We start from the raw sequence: 21,290 nt of genomic DNA, 5'->3' as shown, positions 1-21,290 counted from the left end.
TCTGGGAGGATTATTTGAAGCCGTGGTTGCTGCGACAGGCGAAGACGTTGCCGACGAAGTAGCAGACGGGAGCGAAGGAACAGTATCGGCAAAAGCTGTCTGGGTAGAGCTGCTTTGAATTCGTGACGAGGATGTGATGATGGGTGTGCTCGTTGTGGTTGGTAGACTGATAGTCGGCGACATGGTGCGAGTTGCGCTCGTCACGACGTACGTGAGAACACTCTTGGTCGGCATGACCGCATCCTTTTGCCCCAGACAAATCCCGTAGGTTGAACTGAGTGATGCCTGGGCATCGTCCATGGGGCACGATAGGTAGATGCAGCCGAGAGCCACTTCACCAAGTGACTCTCCAACATTACTATAACGAGAACAGAGGCATTGAAGGCTCTCTTGACCAGAACATGCTACAGGAAATCTTTCGTCCAGCGAAGACCGTAAACATGATTGTGCGCATTGGGGTACATTCTGTTGAAGCGCCTGCGGAAGGGAGTTTGGTGTGGAAGCGACAGTGGGAGCTGCCTGCATCGGCGAAGCTAGTATTATAAAGACTGATGAGATCCATAGCCTTTTGAAGTGGCTCATAAGCATAGTTGTACAGTATCTGTACCAGTGTTAGCTACATCTTCAAGGATGGACGTATGACAATAGTTTACTCACTAAGAGATCTAGACATGAGGGAAGATGCGGAGAAGCGCTGAACCTGCAGCGGAATGAACAAGGAAATTGAAGGAGAAGAACTCAAGGAAATTCGTAACGCGTCCACCGTCTCATGAAGTTTTGTTGATGTATACAAAAGCCATTAAGTGGGGGATGGTAGGCTGACAATATGTATTGGCATCGTTGCCAGCCGCCATGTCAGAGCCCTGCGTGAGCAACCGCTGAGGCGCCACGATAGCGGCTTCTCGAGGTCATTGACACCCATGGTAAGCGCTCGCAGAATTGAGAGAGGCTGATTGACTGGAGAGTCGTCGCTTCGAAGATGTGGTGGTGCAAAGATGCTATTCTAGGCGCTCGCGTCGTGCGCTAAGCGCTGGGGTTCGGGCTAGTCTACCACGTCAGCCAGTCGTTGCACGGCGCCTGTATAAACTTCGAGCAGAACACAAAAGCGAGCCTTGGCCTACGTGCATTACGTGGGACGAAAACACGCTGCAGCCCAGCGTTAGCGACTACCCGAGAACCGCGTCATTGGTGTTCATTCGCGTTGGTGACGCGAAACTCGACTGACGAGGTCATGGACTATTCTGGGCCGTCATCTGGCTGTGCGCGTCTGTTTGGCATTATCGTCTGTCTTCGTGACAACGGCTGCGACATCTGGTGCTACCTCTCGAGAGAACCATATTCGTCCCAGTTTCTAATTGAAGACTGGAGTAACGCGCAAAAGATGACAATTTCAGTCTTAGCGCAAATCGCACACTGATCAAACCGATACCATGGCAAGTCAGCAATTACAAAGGCGATCGACAACAGCTCGTCAGCTACCCGTTGTCACTGCAGTACGCATGACTTGTAACGGCGCCCAGAGGCCGAGATAACAGAGCTTCAAGTAGAGAAATATGGATGTTCTTCGGCACCCACCCAAATCGGTTACCAGATGGCTAAATGCGCAGGAACGTCGTCGCTATGTGGAGACGTCACCACCAAAGCGGGTAACTTGGTCTGCATGTTGCGTAGGCATGTGGAGCTCACGGAGAGAAGAGGTGGAATACAGCCATACTCCGTCATGGGATGCAGATCTTGACGATAACAGGAGATGAAGTTATCGAACAGGAGAACGCGAATATAACCACGATATGGTATCTGCAAAGGCGTAGAACTATAAGGTTCGGCATTAGACAAGCTGGGGGAATGCTCGTGCTTCGAGCCATGGACGAGGTGTAAACGTAGTCACCTGTTCGCGTGGCCAGAGCTGTCCCCCTATTCAGCGGCATTCACGGGCGGTCATTGCTCCCACGTGTCGTTCGTGGGTCCTCCCGTCAGTCTGACTCAGGACTGTGCGCAAGAGTTGAGACAGAAGTTGAGACTGTTGATGCATCATCCCAGGAGAAGGGTACTGGAACAGCACAACGCTGGTAAGAAGTATAGTATTCAGACAGAGTGTCTTCGGCACGGCTAAGCCCCGGCTGCCAGTCAGATTAGTGATTTATAGTTTCGTCAAGGACGGGACGAAGATGGCAGTCGCATGACCGCGACACGTTCATGTTCATAAGTGCTGAGTACCCCAGAAGAGCATAAATCCAGCATCCACCCAGACCTGAGGCGACATGACGAGCAGGCAGCCGAGTGCAACGGCAGAAAGGCGAGGCGAGGATACTTGGGAAAATCCAAAAATCTGATTGCGCAATGATTGGCCGAAGCGCGCGAGTCGGGGAGATGAAGCGATGCGACGGACGTTTGGCGAATGTTCGTGTGTTGCGGGGCTAGCCGCAAGGGGACTAGAGTCAATAGCCCCCCGGTCAGTGCTTGGCCGAGGAGCGACTCGAGTGGCTGGCAGAAGCGTGATACCAAACCTGTCAGCGCACCACCACGGGCTGCTGATGGAGGTAGAACAGCAGCAGATAGAGCGACGCAGTGCGAGGCCAGGACCTTGCCTGCAGATGCAAGACAGGACGGGTGAGAAGGAGAGGCCAAACGCGACGGCGTTTCAAGGCACCGTGCCTGGATGCTTTGCCGGCTCCAAGCGTCAAGGCCCTCTTCTTTCGATGGGTCCAAAATTTCCATAAACCTTCTAGAAGCGCAGCTAGTCAGACTCAGGCGGGACGGGATTTACGGGAGTCGCATCTGGCGGTGTTGTCGACAGCGCTTCCATGTCAAACAGCGTAGTGCAACAGAGGCTGAGGAGGCGACACCAGGGCCTGCTGCAAGAGCGGGCGAGCTGCAGCGAATAGAGCTGCTGTGCCCGGCGGCCAATGGCGAATGCCAACTTACGGTGAGCGAACAGGCGAACAGGTGCCAGACGGGCGGACGAACAGGCGGGCACGTCTGATGGGTGTGGTGTTGGGTCGGCAGTGGGTGGGTGGGCTCAGACAGGCCTTCACGTCAGGAAAGCGAAGATGGCGAACCAGCCAGGGGGAATCGGCAAAAGATGTTAGTGATGCTAGCACCTAGTCGTTGCAAGATGGGCATCGGAGGGTTTGGTGGTAGAGTGGCCCGGGAGCAGCTGCAGGCTAGCTAGGCCTGGCGATGCTTCCTTTCGCGGGCAAGCGCCTCTCCTTTCGCGGCCTTCATCAGCCTTCTTCATACTCGCCTCTTGTTCTTTGCTTCTCCCAAACGTCAATCCACGGCTGTACTTCGTCGCAATCGCTGCAGTCCCAGTCCCGGCCCTTTTCTGCGCCTCTTGTTTCTTGCTGCGACACGTCGGCGAGCGCGCAGCCAACGTTGCTTCCCCCAGCCGATCCACCCCCGAGCCGACCGTGCAGCAACCCTGAGACCTCGGAGCGAAGCGAGCCTCGTCGTCTCTCATACGCCAGCCATCCCTTCACCTTCGTCCTCCACCCTCATCCCTTCCACATCCGACCGCTGCCCACCACGCCTTCCATTGGGGGTCGTCTTGTAATACCAGGTGAGCCTCCCTTTGCTTCTCGACGCCCCGTCGCGCCTGCCGCTGCCTGAGCTCTGGGACCCAAGCGCCACCGTTGAGCGCGAGCGAGCAAACATCGGCATCGCCTGCCTTCGCCTCGCCCACGGCTAAAGTCGCCAACCCTCTGCACTCGCACGACGCCGCCGCTGTCTGCCATTGAGCTCCTATTGACTCTGCCCTCCAGATTTCCGCATTGGCCGGCCTCGACGGAACATCACCCACCCTACCCTAATAATCACCCCGGACACCGTCCCCTACCGCCATCATGGGTTGCGGAATGAGCACAGAGGAGAAGGAGGGCAAGCAGAGGAACGAGGAGATTGAGAACCAGCTCAAGCGCGACAAGATGATGCAGCGCAACGAGATCAAGATGCTGCTCCTCGGTCAGTATTGCGACGCCCGCCACGTCGCCAGCCTCTAACAGCGCGCAGGAGCCGGAGAGTCCGGAAAGTCGACCATCCTCAAGCAGATGAAGCTCATCCACGAGGGCGGATACTCACGCGACGAGCGCGAGTCCTTCAAGGAGATCATCTTCAGCAACACCGTCCAGTCGATGCGCGTCATCCTCGAGGCCATGGAGTCGCTCGAGCTGCCGCTCGACGACCAGCGCGCCGAATACCACGTCCAGACCATCTTCATGCAGCCGGCACAGATCGAGGGCGACAGCCTGCCCCCGGAGGTTGGAAACGCCATCTCAGTCCTGTGGAAGGACGCCGGTGTCCAACAGTGCTTCCAGCGCTCGCGCGAGTACCAGCTCAACGACTCCGCTAAATAGTGAGCATGCTCCGTGCAATGAATGCGCAACATCGCTAACCGCTGCAGCTACTTCGACTCCATCGACCGTATCGCTGCGCCCGACTACATTCCCAACGACCAGGACGTGCTCCGATCGCGTGTCAAGACGACTGGTATCACCGAAACCACCTTCATCATCGGCGATCTTACTTACCGCATGTTCGATGTCGGTGGTCAACGATCCGAGCGTAAGAAGTGGATACACTGCTTCGAGAACGTCACCACCATCCTCTTCCTCGTCGCCATCTCCGAATACGACCAGCTGCTGTTCGAGGACGAGACTGTCAACCGTATGCAAGAAGCCCTCACATTGTTCGACTCCATTTGCAACTCGCGGTGGTTCGTCAAGACATCCATCATTCTGTTCCTCAACAAGATCGATCGCTTCAAGGAGAAGCTGCCCGTCAGCCCCATGAAGAACTACTTCCCCGACTACGAGGGCGGCCCAGACTACGCTGCTGCGTGTGACTACATCCTGAACCGCTTCGTTTCGCTCAACCAACACGAGACAAAGCAAATTTACACGCATTTCACATGTGCCACAGACACAATGCAGATCCGCTTCGTCATGGCTGCAGTAAACGGTACGACTACCCAACACTACTATGCTTGTATCACGCTGACATGTTCTAGACATTATTATCCAGGAGAACCTGCGGTTGTGCGGTTTGATATAAGTGCAATGGCGGCGGGATAAACGAACATCTTCCAACTGATCTCGAATCACGGGTTGCATGCCTCATGTCCTCCACAGGCGTTTGTGGACATTGCTTTGCATGTTTGCGCTTCTTTTGTCGAGAAGTGGTTTTGCTCAGGCCCGGGTCGCTACCTCTTTGATACCCTGCGGGCGGGCTGAAGAGACCATGGAACACACCACCAGCGAAGCGTCTTTTCATCTTCTTATTTCTTTTAACGTTTTCTTGGGCCCAACGAGGGATTGGGAATTGGAACGTGTCCTTTGAACTAAAGAATCTTCCAACGGCGTGCGAAGCGTGTGTACAGCGGCTGCCAAAAGAAGCTTTTTTCCTAATACTACCTGTTCTTCCAAGTCTATTTTCACTGCAGCATGCACTTTTTTGGCCTTCGTATGTATACAGCATGTGTGAGATATGTAGTGAAATGATGAATTACTTTTAACCTCCCAATCATCCCCCCTCATGAGATCATATTACAAATCGTCTCGTCCCAGTCGCAACGACTTAAGCCATGCCAATCAATTCGGTCCCAACCAACAAGTCAATGCTCGCACACCTTGCATAATCGGACCCCAGAGTGCGGGAGCAACCTTGTCTCCGGAAGAAAGAAACAAAGGGACAATTTCGTGGAACAATTACGGGAACAAAGCAAGGGAACCAGCATCGTGCACACCCACACAAACATGGACAACTTTCTGGCAAACCCGACACTCTGGTTTCCCCCTTCTCCATAGCAAGTCAGTATTCGGGCCGGCCAAGACGAACTGGTTCGGCTGCTGTTGCCCTTGGAATACGGGCACAGATCGATCTACGTTGTGACGCGATGCGATACGATGCGATGCGATATACTCATTACGGCTTTGTCACGATAGTGATAGTGATAGTGGACATGCGCGGTCAGTCTCACAATGAGCAAGGGTCACGGCCCTCTTCCAGTGCTTTTGTTGGTTCGCTACCTGATGTTTGGGTTCGGAATTTACATGACGCATCTTCTACCTTGTGGGTTTCGATCGAGGACCCGTGAGCATGGTAAACGTGATGTTGTTTGTGCGGGCTGATTATCAAGGTGAAAGTGCGTGAGGGGATGCGGTTAGCGCGGATGTGGCGCCATCCCAGAGGGTTGGTCGTGATTTCCTTTCTCCACCACATCATTAATTCGACGTCTGTCCCTCAATGATTTGCAATGCTCACTACGTGTGAAAATCTGTATCGAAATTACCCCCGGAGTTCATATCTACTCCATACACGGAAATGTCAGATCGGCGAGATGCTGGCAATTGCTGCGCGGGGCGCGACTGGCGGTGGCTGATCAATGTTTGACTGAAGGCTGCATACACGTCGCTGTCTAGGGAAGCCGCTTCCAGCTGTAGGGTATATCTGCATATGCTATTGCCTAGTTGCAAAGTCGCAAGGCGGTGAGTGTTGTCTCGGTCGCGAATCTGCATCAGTCAATGCGGGCACGCATACATACGCGGTGTTTGTCTCAGCACTCGCATTGGACTCCAATGACCCCGCGTAGACGCTTCTGAGTTGGGATTTTACCCGCCTTACTGTCTGGACATCTGGCATCTACTTGCATACCGGTAGTGGATGAGGTTCCGTCACGCAGCTACGTGGTTGGGACTGTGAGCGGGTAACGGTGGCTGCATCGCTGTTGTTTGCCGCGGAAACGGTGGCCATCTTGCATTGCCGTCTACACCGAAAATGAGATGGCCAGCTTCTTGAGGAACAGGTATTTACATAGTCTCTTTCCCACTCAAGTCTTCATCACGTCTACTTTCCTATGTCTTGCATCTTGCTTTTTATATGTCTTTCTCTTCGAATCATGTACCTTCCATCTGATTGAGAATATATACGTCTCATCATATTTTCTTCCGGTCCTTTTTCTGGCTCATGCCTCCTCGTAGTACACTTTGTCTGCTGGCCAGAGGACTCGTATTCTCATCTTGACACATACTGTTCGCCCAGATCAGCCATCCATGCTTACTATTACTGAGTATCCGAATCCTCTTATATACACCCCCGGACCGTTGCACTCTGTTCACTTATATCCCATCTCCTTTGTCCTTATATAGCGCACCTTCCTAGGCGCAGAGGGCTGCTAGGAAGCCTGGAACATGACCCTTCCATTCGCCACTGCTTCTATCGCACCTGGACCTTTTCAATGGCTCGCTGCCTCATGCACCGATAGGATCGTATCCAACCTTGGGCCTGAATTTCTCGACGTCCGCAGCCGGCATGTCTGATACTGAGCAGGGAAATGACACCCGACATGGCTGCTCTTCCAGACATGCGGGTACTTCCATAACTTCCATTACTCGCTCAAAGTCGGAGAGACGAAAAAGATGGATGAGCGCCTCGGGACGAGAGGAGAGAGTAATATTATCCTGCGCTGAGCTAGCTGTTACTGCCAAAAAGCATTACGTCGACGTCTCGATCCTAGCCTTCCACTCCTCCGGTCTTGGACCTTCGACAGATTCCACAGCGACGGCGCCTTACGCGGATTAGATCAGACGCAGCTTTGTCGCCTATTGCGTTAAGTTTCTTGTCATCCGCGGCTTTCTCGACTGCGCCATTCCTATCGTCTTTCCCAACCCCATCGTCCAGAGCTCCTACAGTCTAGAACTTTCGCAACTTCGAAAGCGCCAACACAACTTTGTATATACGCTGCTCCTTAAACCTTCCGTCGCATTTTGCGCCCTTTGGCAATCATTCAGAACTATATATATATATATATATATATACCGCATTCCCATCTCCAAACACACTATGCTGCTACCGTTGCCAATGTCTGCGCAACAGGCTCGTCAGCCTACTCGCATGATTGTACTTCGACATCACTCCAGTGGAGCCTGGGAACTAGCAGGTCGAGCCTGGAATCACTCGGAGACATCTCGTGCGCCCGTGAACACCCATACCTTTTGCGCTACTGTTGTCGGGACCCTCTTCATCCCTTCTAGGCTGCCACAGACCAATCTACACAGCAGTAGGGGGCATGTAGAACTCTGGGAAAGAGTCAGAAGCCTACCGTCAGGGATGACTGGCTTCTATGCCTCGCTCGACACGTCAAAGAGTCTGCTGGAGACACTGCTGCTTTTCGAGAAGCTTTATATAAAGTCTGGATCATAACAGCAAGCGTTCAACGTACGAACAGTCTACGGTTCCATCCCGTATGGTTTCTTTTTTTTGTCCTTGCGGCATCCGGCACGGGTTATGTGCCCTATTCCACCTAGCCATCGGCTGAGCCAAGCGCTGGATAAACCTGCGGCCTTCCCCCCAGTACCGACCATACTGGGTGCCATCCAAGCTCTCCGACAACTCTGACGACACTCTGGTACGTAGTCTGACAACATAGCTAATACGTAATAGGCTAACAGCCACAAGGTCTTACTATCTGCGTTCCCTGAATCTGTACCGCTTCACCGTGAAGGAAGCCCTTCGTATTGATATATATATATATACGATCAGATCAGATCCGATGGACGTATTGTCTGGACTGTATCCTCGACATCCAAATTTGGAACCGCCAATAACGAGGACGAAGATAGCATCGACGAGCACTCACATAGTTGACACGCCCGCGGGGATAGCTAGCAAGACGGCTGAACTTCTTGCCATCGAGCGCCTACGCTCTAAGATCCTCCAGAACGGCACTAAGACACTCGGTGAAGAAGCCTAGTTGCGCGGGGTGGCAAGCAAGCGCATGGAGGTAGGAGAGGCCCCATTGGAGCACATTCGCTTGCTTCTCATAGCCTCTCACGATTCCCTGATTCCGGTACTCCCACGCATGTCCGATCTGCAAAGAGAGAGGAATATATCTATATACACGCGAGCCAACTAGACATTATAGGCGTACTCGCTCTGGACACCAAACACTCCGATGCTCTCGCAGCGGCGCCGAACCTCTCTCCGTACGACACAACTATGCAGATGTACCATGCAGGAGAAAAGGGCGAGAGATACGTCGATGCTATGATGGAATTTGAGGGCGAGGACGAAGTGAGGGGGGCATCACACCAAGCTCAAGGCGGGAAAGTAAAACATGACGATGTCAAGCAGAACGCTACTCCGATATCATCCCGACCCCGGAGTCATACCGAGACGAGAATCGCAAGTCTATATATACTAGGTATGAAGCAGACCGCTTCGGTGTACCCCTACTAATGTTCCCTACGAGCGACGCTGCGATTTGCTAGCTACCAACAACTACGCAGCCGAAGACGCTGAAGACAATGCCATCGCCCAGGAACAGGAAACTAGACGCATATATGAGGGTGAGCTTTTTCTATGCTCTTATGTCATGTTCTCTCGTTCGAGAAAGGTCAGCGATGTCGAACCTTTTACCATGTCGCATTCCTCGTGCAGAACCGCGACCAATCAGCCTATCGCATCCTCTGGCCCCATCCTCGACGTACCTTACCACTCTTTTCTTTACGAGATAAGAAGGTCAGAAACCCCTATGCAGAGGCCAGCGCCACCTCTTTAGAAGCCAGCAACACCCGTTACCGAGCCTTGAGACTAGATCGCGCCTCTCTCAAAGCAACCCCAACCATATATATATCTACATGTGTAGGCTAACCAGCTTCGATCCAATGCATCGCAGTGTTGTTACCATTGCCAAGCCAACTTTCAGTACAATGTACTGTCGACGCACTTGACGCCAACAATTGTCGCCTGGAGGCCGTAGTAGCCATCGCTATATATACATACTCAACGGATACGCTGTCATCTTGTCGTTGTTGTGCCACGCTTGGAGATGTACCACTCTAAAACAGCATCTGCATTGCATTATTATGACGACAAGTTCCTTTTGGCCGGCGTATCCCTCTACCTTTCGGGCTGTGTCACAGCACAGCGCAGTACAAGGGCTACCGCCGAGACTGCGCGAAAACGCTTGACCGACTGTGTACGAGACAACGACGAGATGACGGATTTGGATCTCACGTATATAACTCCCTGCCCAAAGGAGACTGTCTTGGAGAGAATGCCGGGCAAAGCGCTAATAAATAGTCTGGGGAGAGCTACGCCTGATCAGGATTTCGAGGAGTCTCATGAAGAGCCAGTGTCAGTAAGTGAGCTGATGCCATTGCTTGCTTTCGTCGCCGTTCTCAATGCATACATGCCCTCGGCGATGACTTGAGGGGACGAGTTATCGACATTCGCGTGGACGACATCGCCGGCTACATCCCAGCGAATGAAATTGACGCCTTACCGGAGTGCGTTTCTGCGTATGCCACGAATACTTCGAGCTGACGATATACGCGTCACCGTTCAGCATATTACTGGAGTTCAACACGCTCAAATGCACTCACTCTTCGAATCGAGTTGAGCACCTGCCATGACCTTATATACCGCCAGTAAAAGGCCTATATATCGATATCGCTCTTTCTTCGAGAGTACAAGGAAAGTATATATGGAAGACAGAGACTGAAGCAGGTCCAGCTCGAAGCAATAGATCCTGGGGTTTGCAAGGTCTATCATCCCGGAAGGCAAGCGCACGAATTACCTTGTCTCCAATCTTGCATGCGGGGAGAACAGTCGATTCGACATGGAACCTCTGTACTGGTCGCGCAACGAAGGAAGTGGTACAACTTCGCGATGCCGATCGCCAGCAGAAGGAAGACCCCAGCCGCGCACGAGCCATAGAGAAGTCTGCCCTTCGCTCCAGAGCCGGGATAGTCCATAGGGTCAAGCCCGATTCATCTCCAGACGACCCGAAAGACAGCGTCAGTAACTTCTCGATAATCGCCCTCGTGTTGATGAAGCGTTGCAACATGACCGGCACTCGTGCCAGGAGCAGCGGGAGTAGGATGAGACGAGACAGTACGGGACGCGAGAACGGCCTGCTACTTGGAGTACCGGAACGGGGCGGTTGCAGCTGATATATGTATGACAGGGTCGGTCCAGAAGAGTCGACACCTGAGTCCCTGGAATCATGATACCAGCGCCCTCGACACCACTATCGCAAAAGCGCTATCAACTTTCATATGTCCGACCTCGTGAACGATTGAGAGGAGCACACACCTAAACTCTACCTTCTTCTTCACTTCCAACAACGAACACCCTGACAGAGCTCAGGAGATGGAATAACTGAAGATCCAAGTTTCAAGTCTTGCACGTGGTTTGATCGTAGTCGGCAAGAGGTTCCCGCTTCATAGCTACACAGATAATTAAAAGAGAGAAACAAACAGAATAGAATGAGATCCGGAAGGCTCGATGTGCAAAATGTTCCAGAGATTTTTAGTAATCAGTCTAGTTTACGAACGTCGGATAGAGTTGTGGACATGTACTCAATCGACGGCGTGTAATGCAAGGAAGAGTGTTAGTTTCCTGGACGACGATGAAATCAACATCAATTGTTACCACAAAGAGCCTTGCTTTTGAAATCGATTGTTCGAGCCTGTCACGCATGACAGTCTGCAATGGTGTCCCTTGATTGCCGATGAGACGATGCAATTAGTAAATTCCACCACAGCCACAGCCACAGCCACGTCATCAGCCACGGCTCGGAACGGATGGGCGGACCAAGAATGTGGAGAGGTGGTATGACGTCGCGTGCGGATCGCGACTGCCGGTACAGTATCCAACAAAAGCCCCACCAACGAGGTCGTTTACCCGTAGTCGTTGTGCGTCTTGGAGTTTGGTACGACGTATCTGACGGCATGCAAGGCGCCCAAGGCGCGCGTTGAATTGACGGCAGCCAGAAACTTGACGAATCGGGCCAAGCGACGGGCGTGGTACAAGTCACAGATTCGAGCACAAGCTCCCGGCTGACGACGTAGGCAGTATAATTTGTGGTGCCATGTAGTACATCGAAGATGAGATGCTACATTACCCAGCAAAGATCGGAAGAAGTGATGCGCAGGCTGTGCGGGATCCCACTCGTTCACATGTACCCCGCTAAAGGTGGAAGGTGGTCTTTGGGAGTACAGTAGGGTAGTGTTGATGCGGTTAGAGGATTTTGTTACAGGACGGTTCGCGTAGAGCTGCAGGCTCTCCCAAGTAGCCCCATTTAGACCCAGTGTAATGGCCCAGCATAGTCCCGGAGCGTCTTAATCGAGATAGGTATCCGCGATGTATACGATGTGTTGTTGGCCCGGAAGCCGTCAGCGCGACGCGTTAGTGAGACATCAGAGACGGCATAGGATATGCGGCATTTGTGACAGGCTTGCGCGCATGGCTATATATACGGCGGCCGGTTGCTCGGATGGCTAGTAGGCGCGGAATGAGGGGTTCCTATCGAGGTAATACGCGCAGGGCTGATTAGGGCTGCTTGCACTGAGTTTTGTTGGTTGCGGCTGCCCTGATGCCTTGCGGTGGGTTTCGGGTGGAGATGGAAGACAGTTCTCGGCTCTGACTATTGGCGGCTGAGTCGCGCGTAGATGCAGCAACTGGCAGCGGGCGGTATTTGCTTTTGGCCGTCTTGTCTTGGGCCATGCATAGAAGTCGAGCATAGTCGTCGATCACACATGGGACAGGCACATCCAGAGGGCCCAGCCGCAAGTTCCGGCAGGCGCTGCTCCTATCGACGCCGCAAGAGACACATTGCGGGCCTGCCCTCCTTCAGCTGGCTGCGCGTGCACATGTACCGACACTAAGGTATGCGGCGGCCCCCAAGCTTAATTCAATTCACTCTTGACCTGACCGTCGTCAGCACTCGCACCGCGTCCTTTCTGTTGTCTCTTCTACCTCGTGATATTGCATGCTCTGAGCCACGTTCTGCCAACCGCCGGCGCGACGTCAAGCACTCCCTAGGCACTTGGCTACCGCGGTCCGGCCAGCACGTTCCGATTGAACGCGTAGCCACGCCGGCCGTAGCCCACCATGCCGCGACCAGCCTTTACCAGTAAACTCTCGCTCCCCCACCGCCTCAAGCAGCAGTCGAGCTACACCAACGGTGCCAATTCCACCCCAACCTCAGTCCCCGCCAGCCGCACCGGCAGCCCCAAACTGCGCGCCATGAACGAGCAGCCCACGCCCGGCCTGGTCCTGAGGGCCAATGTCATCAAAGTGCGCCCGCCCACGCTTCCCCGCGGAGGAGCCCCAGCTAACAGCGACGCAGGGCAGAGACCTCGCTGCAAAGGACCGCAGCGGCACCTCGGACCCCGTGAGTCGTGCCCCGTCTGAACTGCTACCAAACTCCCGCTGACGTGCATGTCCGCAGTACCTCGTCCTCTCCCTCGGCGACGAGAAATTCACCACGCCCACCATAAACAAGCAGCTGAACCCGGAATGGAACGAGACGCTCGAACTGCCCATCGTCGGCGAGCAGAGCCTCCTGCTCGAGGTCGTCTGCTGGGACAAGGACCGCTTTGGGAAGGACTACATGGGCGAGTTTGACGTCATACTCGAGGAGCAGTTCCAGAACGGCCTCACCAAGCAGGAGCCGCAATGGTTCCCGCTGCAGTCGCGGCGCTCCGGCAAGAAGAAGTCTGTCGTCTCCGGCGAAATCCAGATCCAGTTCTCCCTCATCGACCCCCTCAACCTCGCCGCCACGCCCGAGCAGATCCTCCAGAAGTTCTACGCCATCGCTGGACAAACACCGAGCCCCGACGAAGACGACGAAGACCTCCTAGAGCGCGGCGACAGCAACCTCACCGATGCCGAAGACGACGAATCGAGCTCAGACGAGGCCCAGGACGAATCCAAGAAGGCCGAGAAGCGAGAAAAGCGGCGGAAGAAGCTCAAGCTGGCTAGACTTAGAAGGAAGGTCAAGGGCAAGATTGCCTATGAATACTCCAGTACTGGGGACATAGCTGGTGTGCTCTTCCTGGAGATCCAGAAGTGTACCGATCTGCCCCCACAGCGCAATGGTAAGTCTCCCCAACAGCGCGCTACTGCCTAAACTTACACATGAATAGTGACCAGAACCACCTTCGACATGGACCCCTTCGTCGTAACCTCCCTCGGAAAGAAGACGTACCGTACCAAGACCATCAGCCACAACCTCAACCCCGTCTTCGACGAGAAACTCATCTTCCAGGTCTTACGGCATGAGACCAACTACTCTGTCAATTTCACTGTCATCGACAAGGACAAGTTCTCCGGCAACGACTATGTCGGCACCGTCAATTTCCCAATCGAAAAGGCCGTTTCCACAGCCCCACAGGAAGACCCAGAGACGGGACTCTACAGGCTACCGGAGCCATCAGACTCTCCTGGTATCTCTCCTTCTGATTCGGGCAGTTCTAAGAAATCCCGCTTCCGCCTTCCCATCTCTCGTTCTGCTTCGACCAACAGTCTATCTCGTCTAGGCCGGCCGTCTCTGAAGAAGGAAACTTCGACAGGTTCACTATCTGCGCAAGAGTCCAGCGCATCTCTGGGTGCTCCGCCAAACGCTGCTGCCGACTCCAACGGCAATCTTGCTGTCGCTGGCGATGTCAACATCAACCCGTCCTCTGTAGATGATGAGGATCTGAAGATGTATACTCTCCCATTGGAGCTGAAGGACAAAGAGCGCTGGGGCAACAAGCACAACTCTACCCTCTATATCCGCGCAAAGTATCTACCATACAAGGCCCTTCGGCAGCAATTCTGGAGAGCCATGCTCAAGCAGTACGATGCCGATGAGAGTGGCCTGCTGGACAAAGTGGAACTGACTACCATGCTCGACACACTTGGCTCCACTCTGCATGAGTCGACTATCGACAGCTTTTTCGAGCGGTTCGCGGATGCTCACAATGGAGACCTTCTGCTTACGTTCGACGAAGCTGTCATCTGCCTCGAAGACCAGCTCCAGGCCACGGAGGCCAGAGACTCCCGAAAGAACGGCCTCGCATCAGGCACGCAGACTCCTTCGTTGGCATCCGGAATGCTCACACCCATCAACCAGGACAGCTCGACAACATCTATCCCAGTACTTGAAACAAACACTCTAGGAAAGGAGGGCGAGGAAGGCGACAACATCCAGATTGATGATCTCGCAGACGAAAAGGGAGAAGAACATGTTATCGAGATCCGTGAATGTCCCATCTGCCATCAACCAAAGTTGAACAAGAGGTCCGATGCTAATATCATTACACACATTGCTACATGCGCGAGTCAAGATTGGAGACAAGTTAACAACATTGTCATGGCTGGATTTGTCACTTCGAGTCAGGCCCAGCGCAAGTGGTACTCCAAGGTTATTACCAAGATCTCATACGGCGGATACAAGCTAGGCGCAAACTCGGCCAACATCCTTGTCCAAGATCGCCTTACAGGGCAGATCAACGAAGAGCGCATGAGCGTTTACGTCCGTCTTGGTATTCGACTGCTGTACAAGGGTCTCAAGTCGAACAGCATGGAGAAGAAGCGAAGTAAGTCATTCAAGTTCTGTCGACTACATGTCACTTACTAATCTGGTCGCAGTTCGCAAACTACTTAAGTCCCTCAGTTTCAAACAGGGAAGGAAGTATGACGATCCTGCTTCAGCCTCGGAAATCTTACCCTTCATCAACTTCCATCAGCTTGACATGTCTGAGGTGTTGTTGCCAACAGACCAATTCAAGAACTTCAACGAGTTCTTCTACAGAGCATTGAAGCCGGGTGCGCGTCCGTGCTCTGCGCCAGATGATCCCAGGGTCATCGTCTCCCCCTCCGACTGCCGAACTGTGGTCTTCAACACAATCGACTCAGCACAGGCTATCTGGGTCAAGGGTCGTGACTTCACCGTCGAGCGGCTGCTTGGTGATGCATACCCTGAGGACGCAAAGCGCTACCACGGTGGCTCTCTTGGTATCTTCCGACTCGCGCCGCAAGACTACCATCGATTCCACATTCCCGTTGACGGTGTCATGGATGAACCGAAGACGATTGAGGGAGAATACTACACCGTCAACCCAATGGCTATCCGCTCAGCACTGGATGTCTATGGCGAGAATGTGCGCGTTGTGGTACCCATTGACTCCGTCGCCCATGGGCGTGTCATGGTCATCTGCATTGGTGCTATGATGGTAGGTAGCACCGTCATTACTCGCAAGAAGGGTGAGCATGTGAAGCGTGCCGAAGAGCTGGGGTACTTCAAATTCGGTGGAAGCACGTTGCTGCTTCTCTTTGAGCCAGGTCAGATGCGATACGACGAGGACCTCGTAGACAATTCAAACGCGGCTCTCGAGACTCTTGTAAGTGGCCGCCTCTTGCGATGAGTTCGCTTTACTAACTACGACAGATTCGCGTCGGCATGTCCATCGGCCATAGCCCCAACAGACCAGCTCATGTTCCCGACATGCGCAAGAACAACCCCACCAATGAAGAGAAGCAGGACGCGAAACGCCGCATTGAGGGAAGCTTTGCACCTCCGGGCGTTAAAGGACCCATGCCTGGAGCTGGGATGTAGAATAGTCCCCGTTGAAGTGCAAAAGAAATAGAATACACAAAAGGAAATGGGCAGGCTTGGATATTCAACATTGTTCTGGCGTGTCTGGAGTAACGTGGTCATGAAAGTATGAGAGCATATGGATTGGCGGCACGGGTAGTCGCTTGTTCTTGGGCGTTTTTGAGCGGCTTTACCTTCGCTTCCTACGAAGACTTTATTTATATACATGCAGCGCAGCCGGTGCGGATCTTAAAAACCATCATCATCTTTTGACCTTGGCATACTGCACCCAAGACCGAGTGAGAGCAGCCGAAGTGAGAGCGTTCGTTGGTGTGGGGAGCGCTAAAGGCTCACGTGAACGCGCTAGTCCCAAAACCATTGTTTTGATGATGCTGGCGGCAGGTGCACACACCAGCTTCCTTGCTCCCGTGTGACAACCGTTCCCCTCCACGCCCGACGCCTAAGGATATTCGCATTACCGCCAAATCATTACGAGCCCCGGAGACCCAGGCATATACCTAATTGCACGCGTACCAGCCTCTCGCCGATCGCACATCTTGCGTAGCTCGCCCCGTCTGCGCTCGCCCGTTTGTCGCGCCAATGCACGCGCTTTGACCGAACTTCAACTCCCCGAAACTCCCGTGACGCAGCAACTGGACTCATGACTACCGTCTTCGCGCGCCCACCGCTCCAATCGCTTCCTATGGCAACAAACCGACCCACGACGCGACGAAGGAGCGCAAGACAAGCCTTCGACGACGATGATGCGCCGGCGCCGACGACCAAACGAGCAAAGGCGGACGTGAATGGGACGAGCAAAAAGGCGACTGCTGCGCCAAAGAAGACAGCAAAGGCAGCTGCATACGACGAGGACGATGATGGCTTCCAATTTTCGCGTCGCACGTCGTCGCGAAGGACTACCAAGGCACAGGCTGTGATGGCACCAGAACCAATACCCGAGGACGAACCAGCAACATTCGCGCGCGCAGCCGAAGCGCAACCGGCCAAATCTACTGCGCGGCGGAAGAAACAGTCAATCGCGGCCGCCGATCCGGAATCCTCAGACTCGGGAAAGCGTCGGCGTTCAGCGCGCATATCTGGTGACAGTAGGCAGCTGGAAGTGCGACCCAAGTCTACAGAACCTCCACCGGCGAAATCACGAACAAAGAAGACCGCGCCCGTGGAGAAGGAAAGGAAGAAGCAGACCACACCAGCTCCAGAGGCGCAGCCAGAGCCTAAGAGCGCGTATGCAGGCGTGCAAACCCCGACACACAACAAGATACAGGTCGCGAAGAAGCGCGATCCCAACGCTCAAAAGATTATGCTGCCCTTTGCGGACACCCCAGTTATTACGAGGAACAAAGAGATGCGGAAAGGCGGCAACAAAGATGGGTCGAGAAGGAGTAGCACAGGCTTGCGAGGGAGAAGGGCAAGTTCGCTGATTGACAGCGGCCAGTCGAATGGTGAGTCAAGCAATGATGCACAGGAGGGCTGGGCACAGGACCCTAACGGCATGGAAAAGCGCCCCTGGGGATTAGTGGATACTAACGATGTCGCAGCGCTACCGCACTCAGAGGTCGAAGTCCGAGATTTCTACAAATACATCGAGCAAAGCCTACCCGAACCACGACGGATGAAGCAGCTGTTGACATGGTGTGGGTCGCGAGCATTACCAGCAAAGCCATCAGGCGACGTGAAGAACGCGAACGCGATTATGGCTGGTATGTCTAAGCGAAGCAGGGCGGACAAGATGGAAACTGACAGGAGCACAGCGCGAGCTATTCAACAAGAACTCATTGACGATTTCGCAAGCAAACCCGAGCTTTCCGACTGGTTCAGCAGGGTATGGGGATCAATTGCATCGAGGCAAGAGCATGCGCTAATAGCTTTACAGGAAGAAGTAGCCCCACCACCTGTGGTAAAGAAGCCGAATCCTCAGAACGAGAAGAACAAAGCCACACTGGAGGAATTGGAGGAGGAAGTCAAGCGGTACGTCACAGAATCCGCGTGTTCTATATTTACTCCATGCTAACAGCGAAGCAGCCTCGAAGAAGAGAAAGCCGCATGGGAAGCCATTGCATCAGCTTCGAAAACCAAGCCCCCGCCACCCGCGCCCTCAATACCGACATCAACACCTACACTATCCGAAATCGACACGTCCCTCCTCGATCCCGCCCAAGCCGCCATACTTTCCTCCCTCCAGTCATCACAAATACAACCACCAGCGTCAGCATTCACATTCACTTCGCCTACAGCACTACAATCACATCTCACGTCCCTCGCCGACTCGCTAGAACCGCATATCGACCTATTCGCAGACGGTGTTCATAAGATCGAACAGTACCGCGCAACGGCCGAACGGGTAGCGGATCGTGTGCTGGGTACTGCAGCAAAGAGGTTGGAAGAGCGGGATCGGGAAGCAAAGGAAAGAGTGGGCACAGAAGGAATTGGAGTCGGCGATATATTGAGAGGTCTTGCTGGTGTACTTGGCGAGCAATAAGAATAAACTTTGCTGTTGCAATCAATACCAAAGTTGCCGGCAGGAACGGGCAGGGATTGACAATCCGAACAGACACTCCTAGGAGGTCTTATGAGAATGATCTATGTGGCGCACTTTCTTTGACCCTTTTCACCTTGTTTTAGAGAGACACACTATTGACGCATCTTCGCATGGTGTTTACGGGCTTGGGAATGGACTGGGAGGATACGATATACCCTTCTGTTTTCTAGACTCTTTCGTGTAAATGTTTTCGAGAAGGATTACCATCACATCCGTTCTGAGCCACGCCAGGCAAATCATTCGATCAAAGTAGTGCGCTCGAACGTTCTTGAAATGTCATGACAGATCTCGTTTCCAGAACCTTACATCCTGTTCATCTCTCTATGTGTCTCCTTCAGTCACTCTCACTCAGCTCTTGACACACCACACAGCCAGCCTCCCAATCTCATCTTCAAGCTTAAGTGCGAACCCCATCGAGATACGCAGGAACAGCAAGCGCTGTTCCAGATATCGAAGGACTTCAAGCCGGGTATCGACGAGCTGCTCTGGTGAGCGACCGAGCAATTGGGTCCACGCGGCGTCCGAGAGAATGAGCTTACCGCTGCTGATCTGGCCGGTTTCGTCGAGGAGGGGACCGAGCTGCAAGGGTCGAGAATTAGTCAGAGAAAAAGACGAATGAGGGATTGTAGGAACAGATGTAGACGAGGACTGGGAGTGACGTACTATCCTAGGATTGATTCTCAATCCAACAAGCTTCTCACACTGCTTGCAAATGACCTGTGTGCTATTGGCGAAGATGGGTATACCACAGCACTCATTACTCATGAGCATATTTCGTTTGAACGGCGTGACGATATTGAGTTCGGTGATGATGACGCTAAGGTACCCAGCGATGGTTTCTTTGGACCTTTTGCTCGACAGCGAGCGAGCGACATCATCTACATCCGCAAGTGTATACAGTGCTCTCACGGCTGCATTCTCGAACCCCTCGACTACATCGTCAGCGATGGGGAACGGCGGGTTGACATGCTCTTTCTTCGTCAGTCTTTGTGCTAGGGCTCTCAAGCGCCGCGCGTCACCCATGTCGGGGTCGATGTCCACACGTGAGTTGCCGCTGATTGTGAGCTTGGCCATCTTGTCGATGCGCCATCCAGGGTTCGAGATGAGGAGGACGGTTTCTGAGGGGACGAACAGAGAGGCCGAGTCGCACATGGAGGAGTATAGTGTGAGGAGGCCGTCGCATGTGTCGTCGAAGATACCGAGTGTTATGAGTTCAGAGGTTGTGCTGTTGCGGTTTATGTCTGTTCGCAAGTTAGTCGTGAATCATGATTGAAGATGTCCGCAGAGAGGAGTAACACGCACATTTCTTCCGCGCCCCAATACTCTTGACGCATACCAGTAGTTTTGGCTCTTCGATATCATAACCACCATCAGTAAATGTCTTCAGCGTCATCAACCCACTCAGCACTCTGTTGTCCCTCACACCATACGGTCTTTTGAATCTCGTCCCGTCATCGCTATTCTCATGCACCATGACATGGCAGTGCCTCTCGCCTTCGGGGAATATTGTGGTGAATAGCGGCGCAGTATTCGGTGCTAACGAGTTATACTCTGAGGAGTTCGAAATATGCACCGTCCACACGCTGAGCAGCTGCCCGAGCTTGAGCTTATACTGGGTATTATTATACCAAAGGCGGACGGTGAGTACTCCGGTGTCGTCTGCGAGCAGGATTTTGATGCATCCTTGAGCTGCTTTGTGCGATTTGCTGGGTTTGGATTGGTCGTTGAAGTAGACGACGCGGCCCATGAGTGTGAGGTTGCAAGGACCAGGTTCAAGGGTGTCTAGGTCTGCTTCTTCGTAGTCGAGAGTGGGCTTCCGTACATTAGCGATGGATTGAGGTTCATCGAGGGAGATAAATTACAGCCCATGTACCTGCCGTGGTCGCTCCTTCCGTAGCAGTGGATTGTACGTCCTCTGCTGTGAAGACATCGCTGCTTTTCGTAGGCGAAGATGAGAAGTAAGACTGTATTGACGAAGACGCGGGCATTTTCTCGTTTGATGCGAGTTGCAGGTATTGGTGTGGGGGTCTCTGAAGTAACTTATGAGGTGAGGATCGAAGCAGGAGCGTTCCTGCCGTTTGCGTAAGTGCGACCCGCGTCGGACACACGACGAGGAAGTCGCACCATCCACACCAGAATCTGCTGTCTCTCTTATGTGCACATACATGGGCAGTGAAGCGCATGGTCTAATCATCACTGTTAGTTCACCCAAGACGGACAATGTTGCATATGGGTGCGAATTTCGTAAACAAATTTTCATTGCTTTAAAGAGAGTAGTGAGTTGGTCAAATCATATCGTGGGCGGCATGTGCTTCTAGAGCTCATGCATCGTCTGCCAGCTGGCACCACTCAAAATGGGACATGCCG

At 53.3% G+C, this 21,290-nt stretch overlaps 4 protein-coding genes across 4 annotated transcripts; 3 read left to right on the top strand and 1 right to left on the bottom strand.

Moving 5' to 3' along the window:
• Positions 1–3,842: 3,842 nt before the first annotated feature.
• CGA1 (Glucoamylase 1 precursor (Glucan 1,4-alpha-glucosidase) (1,4-alpha-D-glucan glucohydrolase)) lies at positions 3,843–5,049 on the top strand (the record flags this gene model as incomplete). Its single annotated transcript, XM_051442851.1, has 4 exons — positions 3,843–3,960; positions 4,009–4,351; positions 4,400–4,956; positions 5,006–5,049. 4 exons carry the CDS (start codon positions 3,843–3,845, stop codon positions 5,047–5,049), a joined length of 1,062 nt encoding a protein of 353 aa, XP_051306439.1.
• Positions 5,050–12,891: 7,842 nt separating this feature from the next.
• On the top strand, positions 12,892–16,384 carry J4E86_002290 (uncharacterized protein; the record flags this gene model as incomplete). The annotated part of the gene is made up of 6 exons (XM_051442850.1): positions 12,892–13,077; positions 13,130–13,174; positions 13,232–13,880; positions 13,929–15,365; positions 15,418–16,169; positions 16,217–16,384. The coding sequence occupies 6 exons, from the start codon at positions 12,892–12,894 to the stop codon at positions 16,382–16,384; spliced, it is 3,237 nt and encodes a 1,078-aa protein (XP_051306438.1).
• A 640-nt stretch (positions 16,385–17,024) lies between these two features.
• Positions 17,025–18,863, top strand: J4E86_002289 (uncharacterized protein; the record flags this gene model as incomplete). The annotated part of the gene is made up of 4 exons (XM_051442849.1): positions 17,025–18,084; positions 18,136–18,206; positions 18,258–18,352; positions 18,407–18,863. 4 exons carry the CDS (start codon positions 17,025–17,027, stop codon positions 18,861–18,863), a joined length of 1,683 nt encoding a protein of 560 aa, XP_051306437.1.
• Positions 18,864–19,271: 408 nt separating this feature from the next.
• On the bottom strand, positions 19,272–20,853 carry J4E86_002288 (uncharacterized protein; the record flags this gene model as incomplete). Its single annotated transcript, XM_051442848.1, has 4 exons — positions 19,272–19,502; positions 19,587–20,164; positions 20,226–20,736; positions 20,797–20,853. 4 exons carry the CDS (start codon positions 20,851–20,853, stop codon positions 19,272–19,274), a joined length of 1,377 nt encoding a protein of 458 aa, XP_051306436.1.
• Positions 20,854–21,290: the final 437 nt, after the last annotated feature.

Source organism: Alternaria arbusti (assembly GCF_024043155.1).
Source record: "Alternaria arbusti strain BMP 1465 chromosome Unknown scaffold_2, whole genome shotgun sequence".
In the NCBI taxonomy this organism is placed as follows: domain Eukaryota; kingdom Fungi; phylum Ascomycota; class Dothideomycetes; order Pleosporales; family Pleosporaceae; genus Alternaria; species Alternaria arbusti.
Note: the sequence above shows the minus strand (reverse complement) of the source record. Positions and strands in the feature narration are given on the sequence as shown.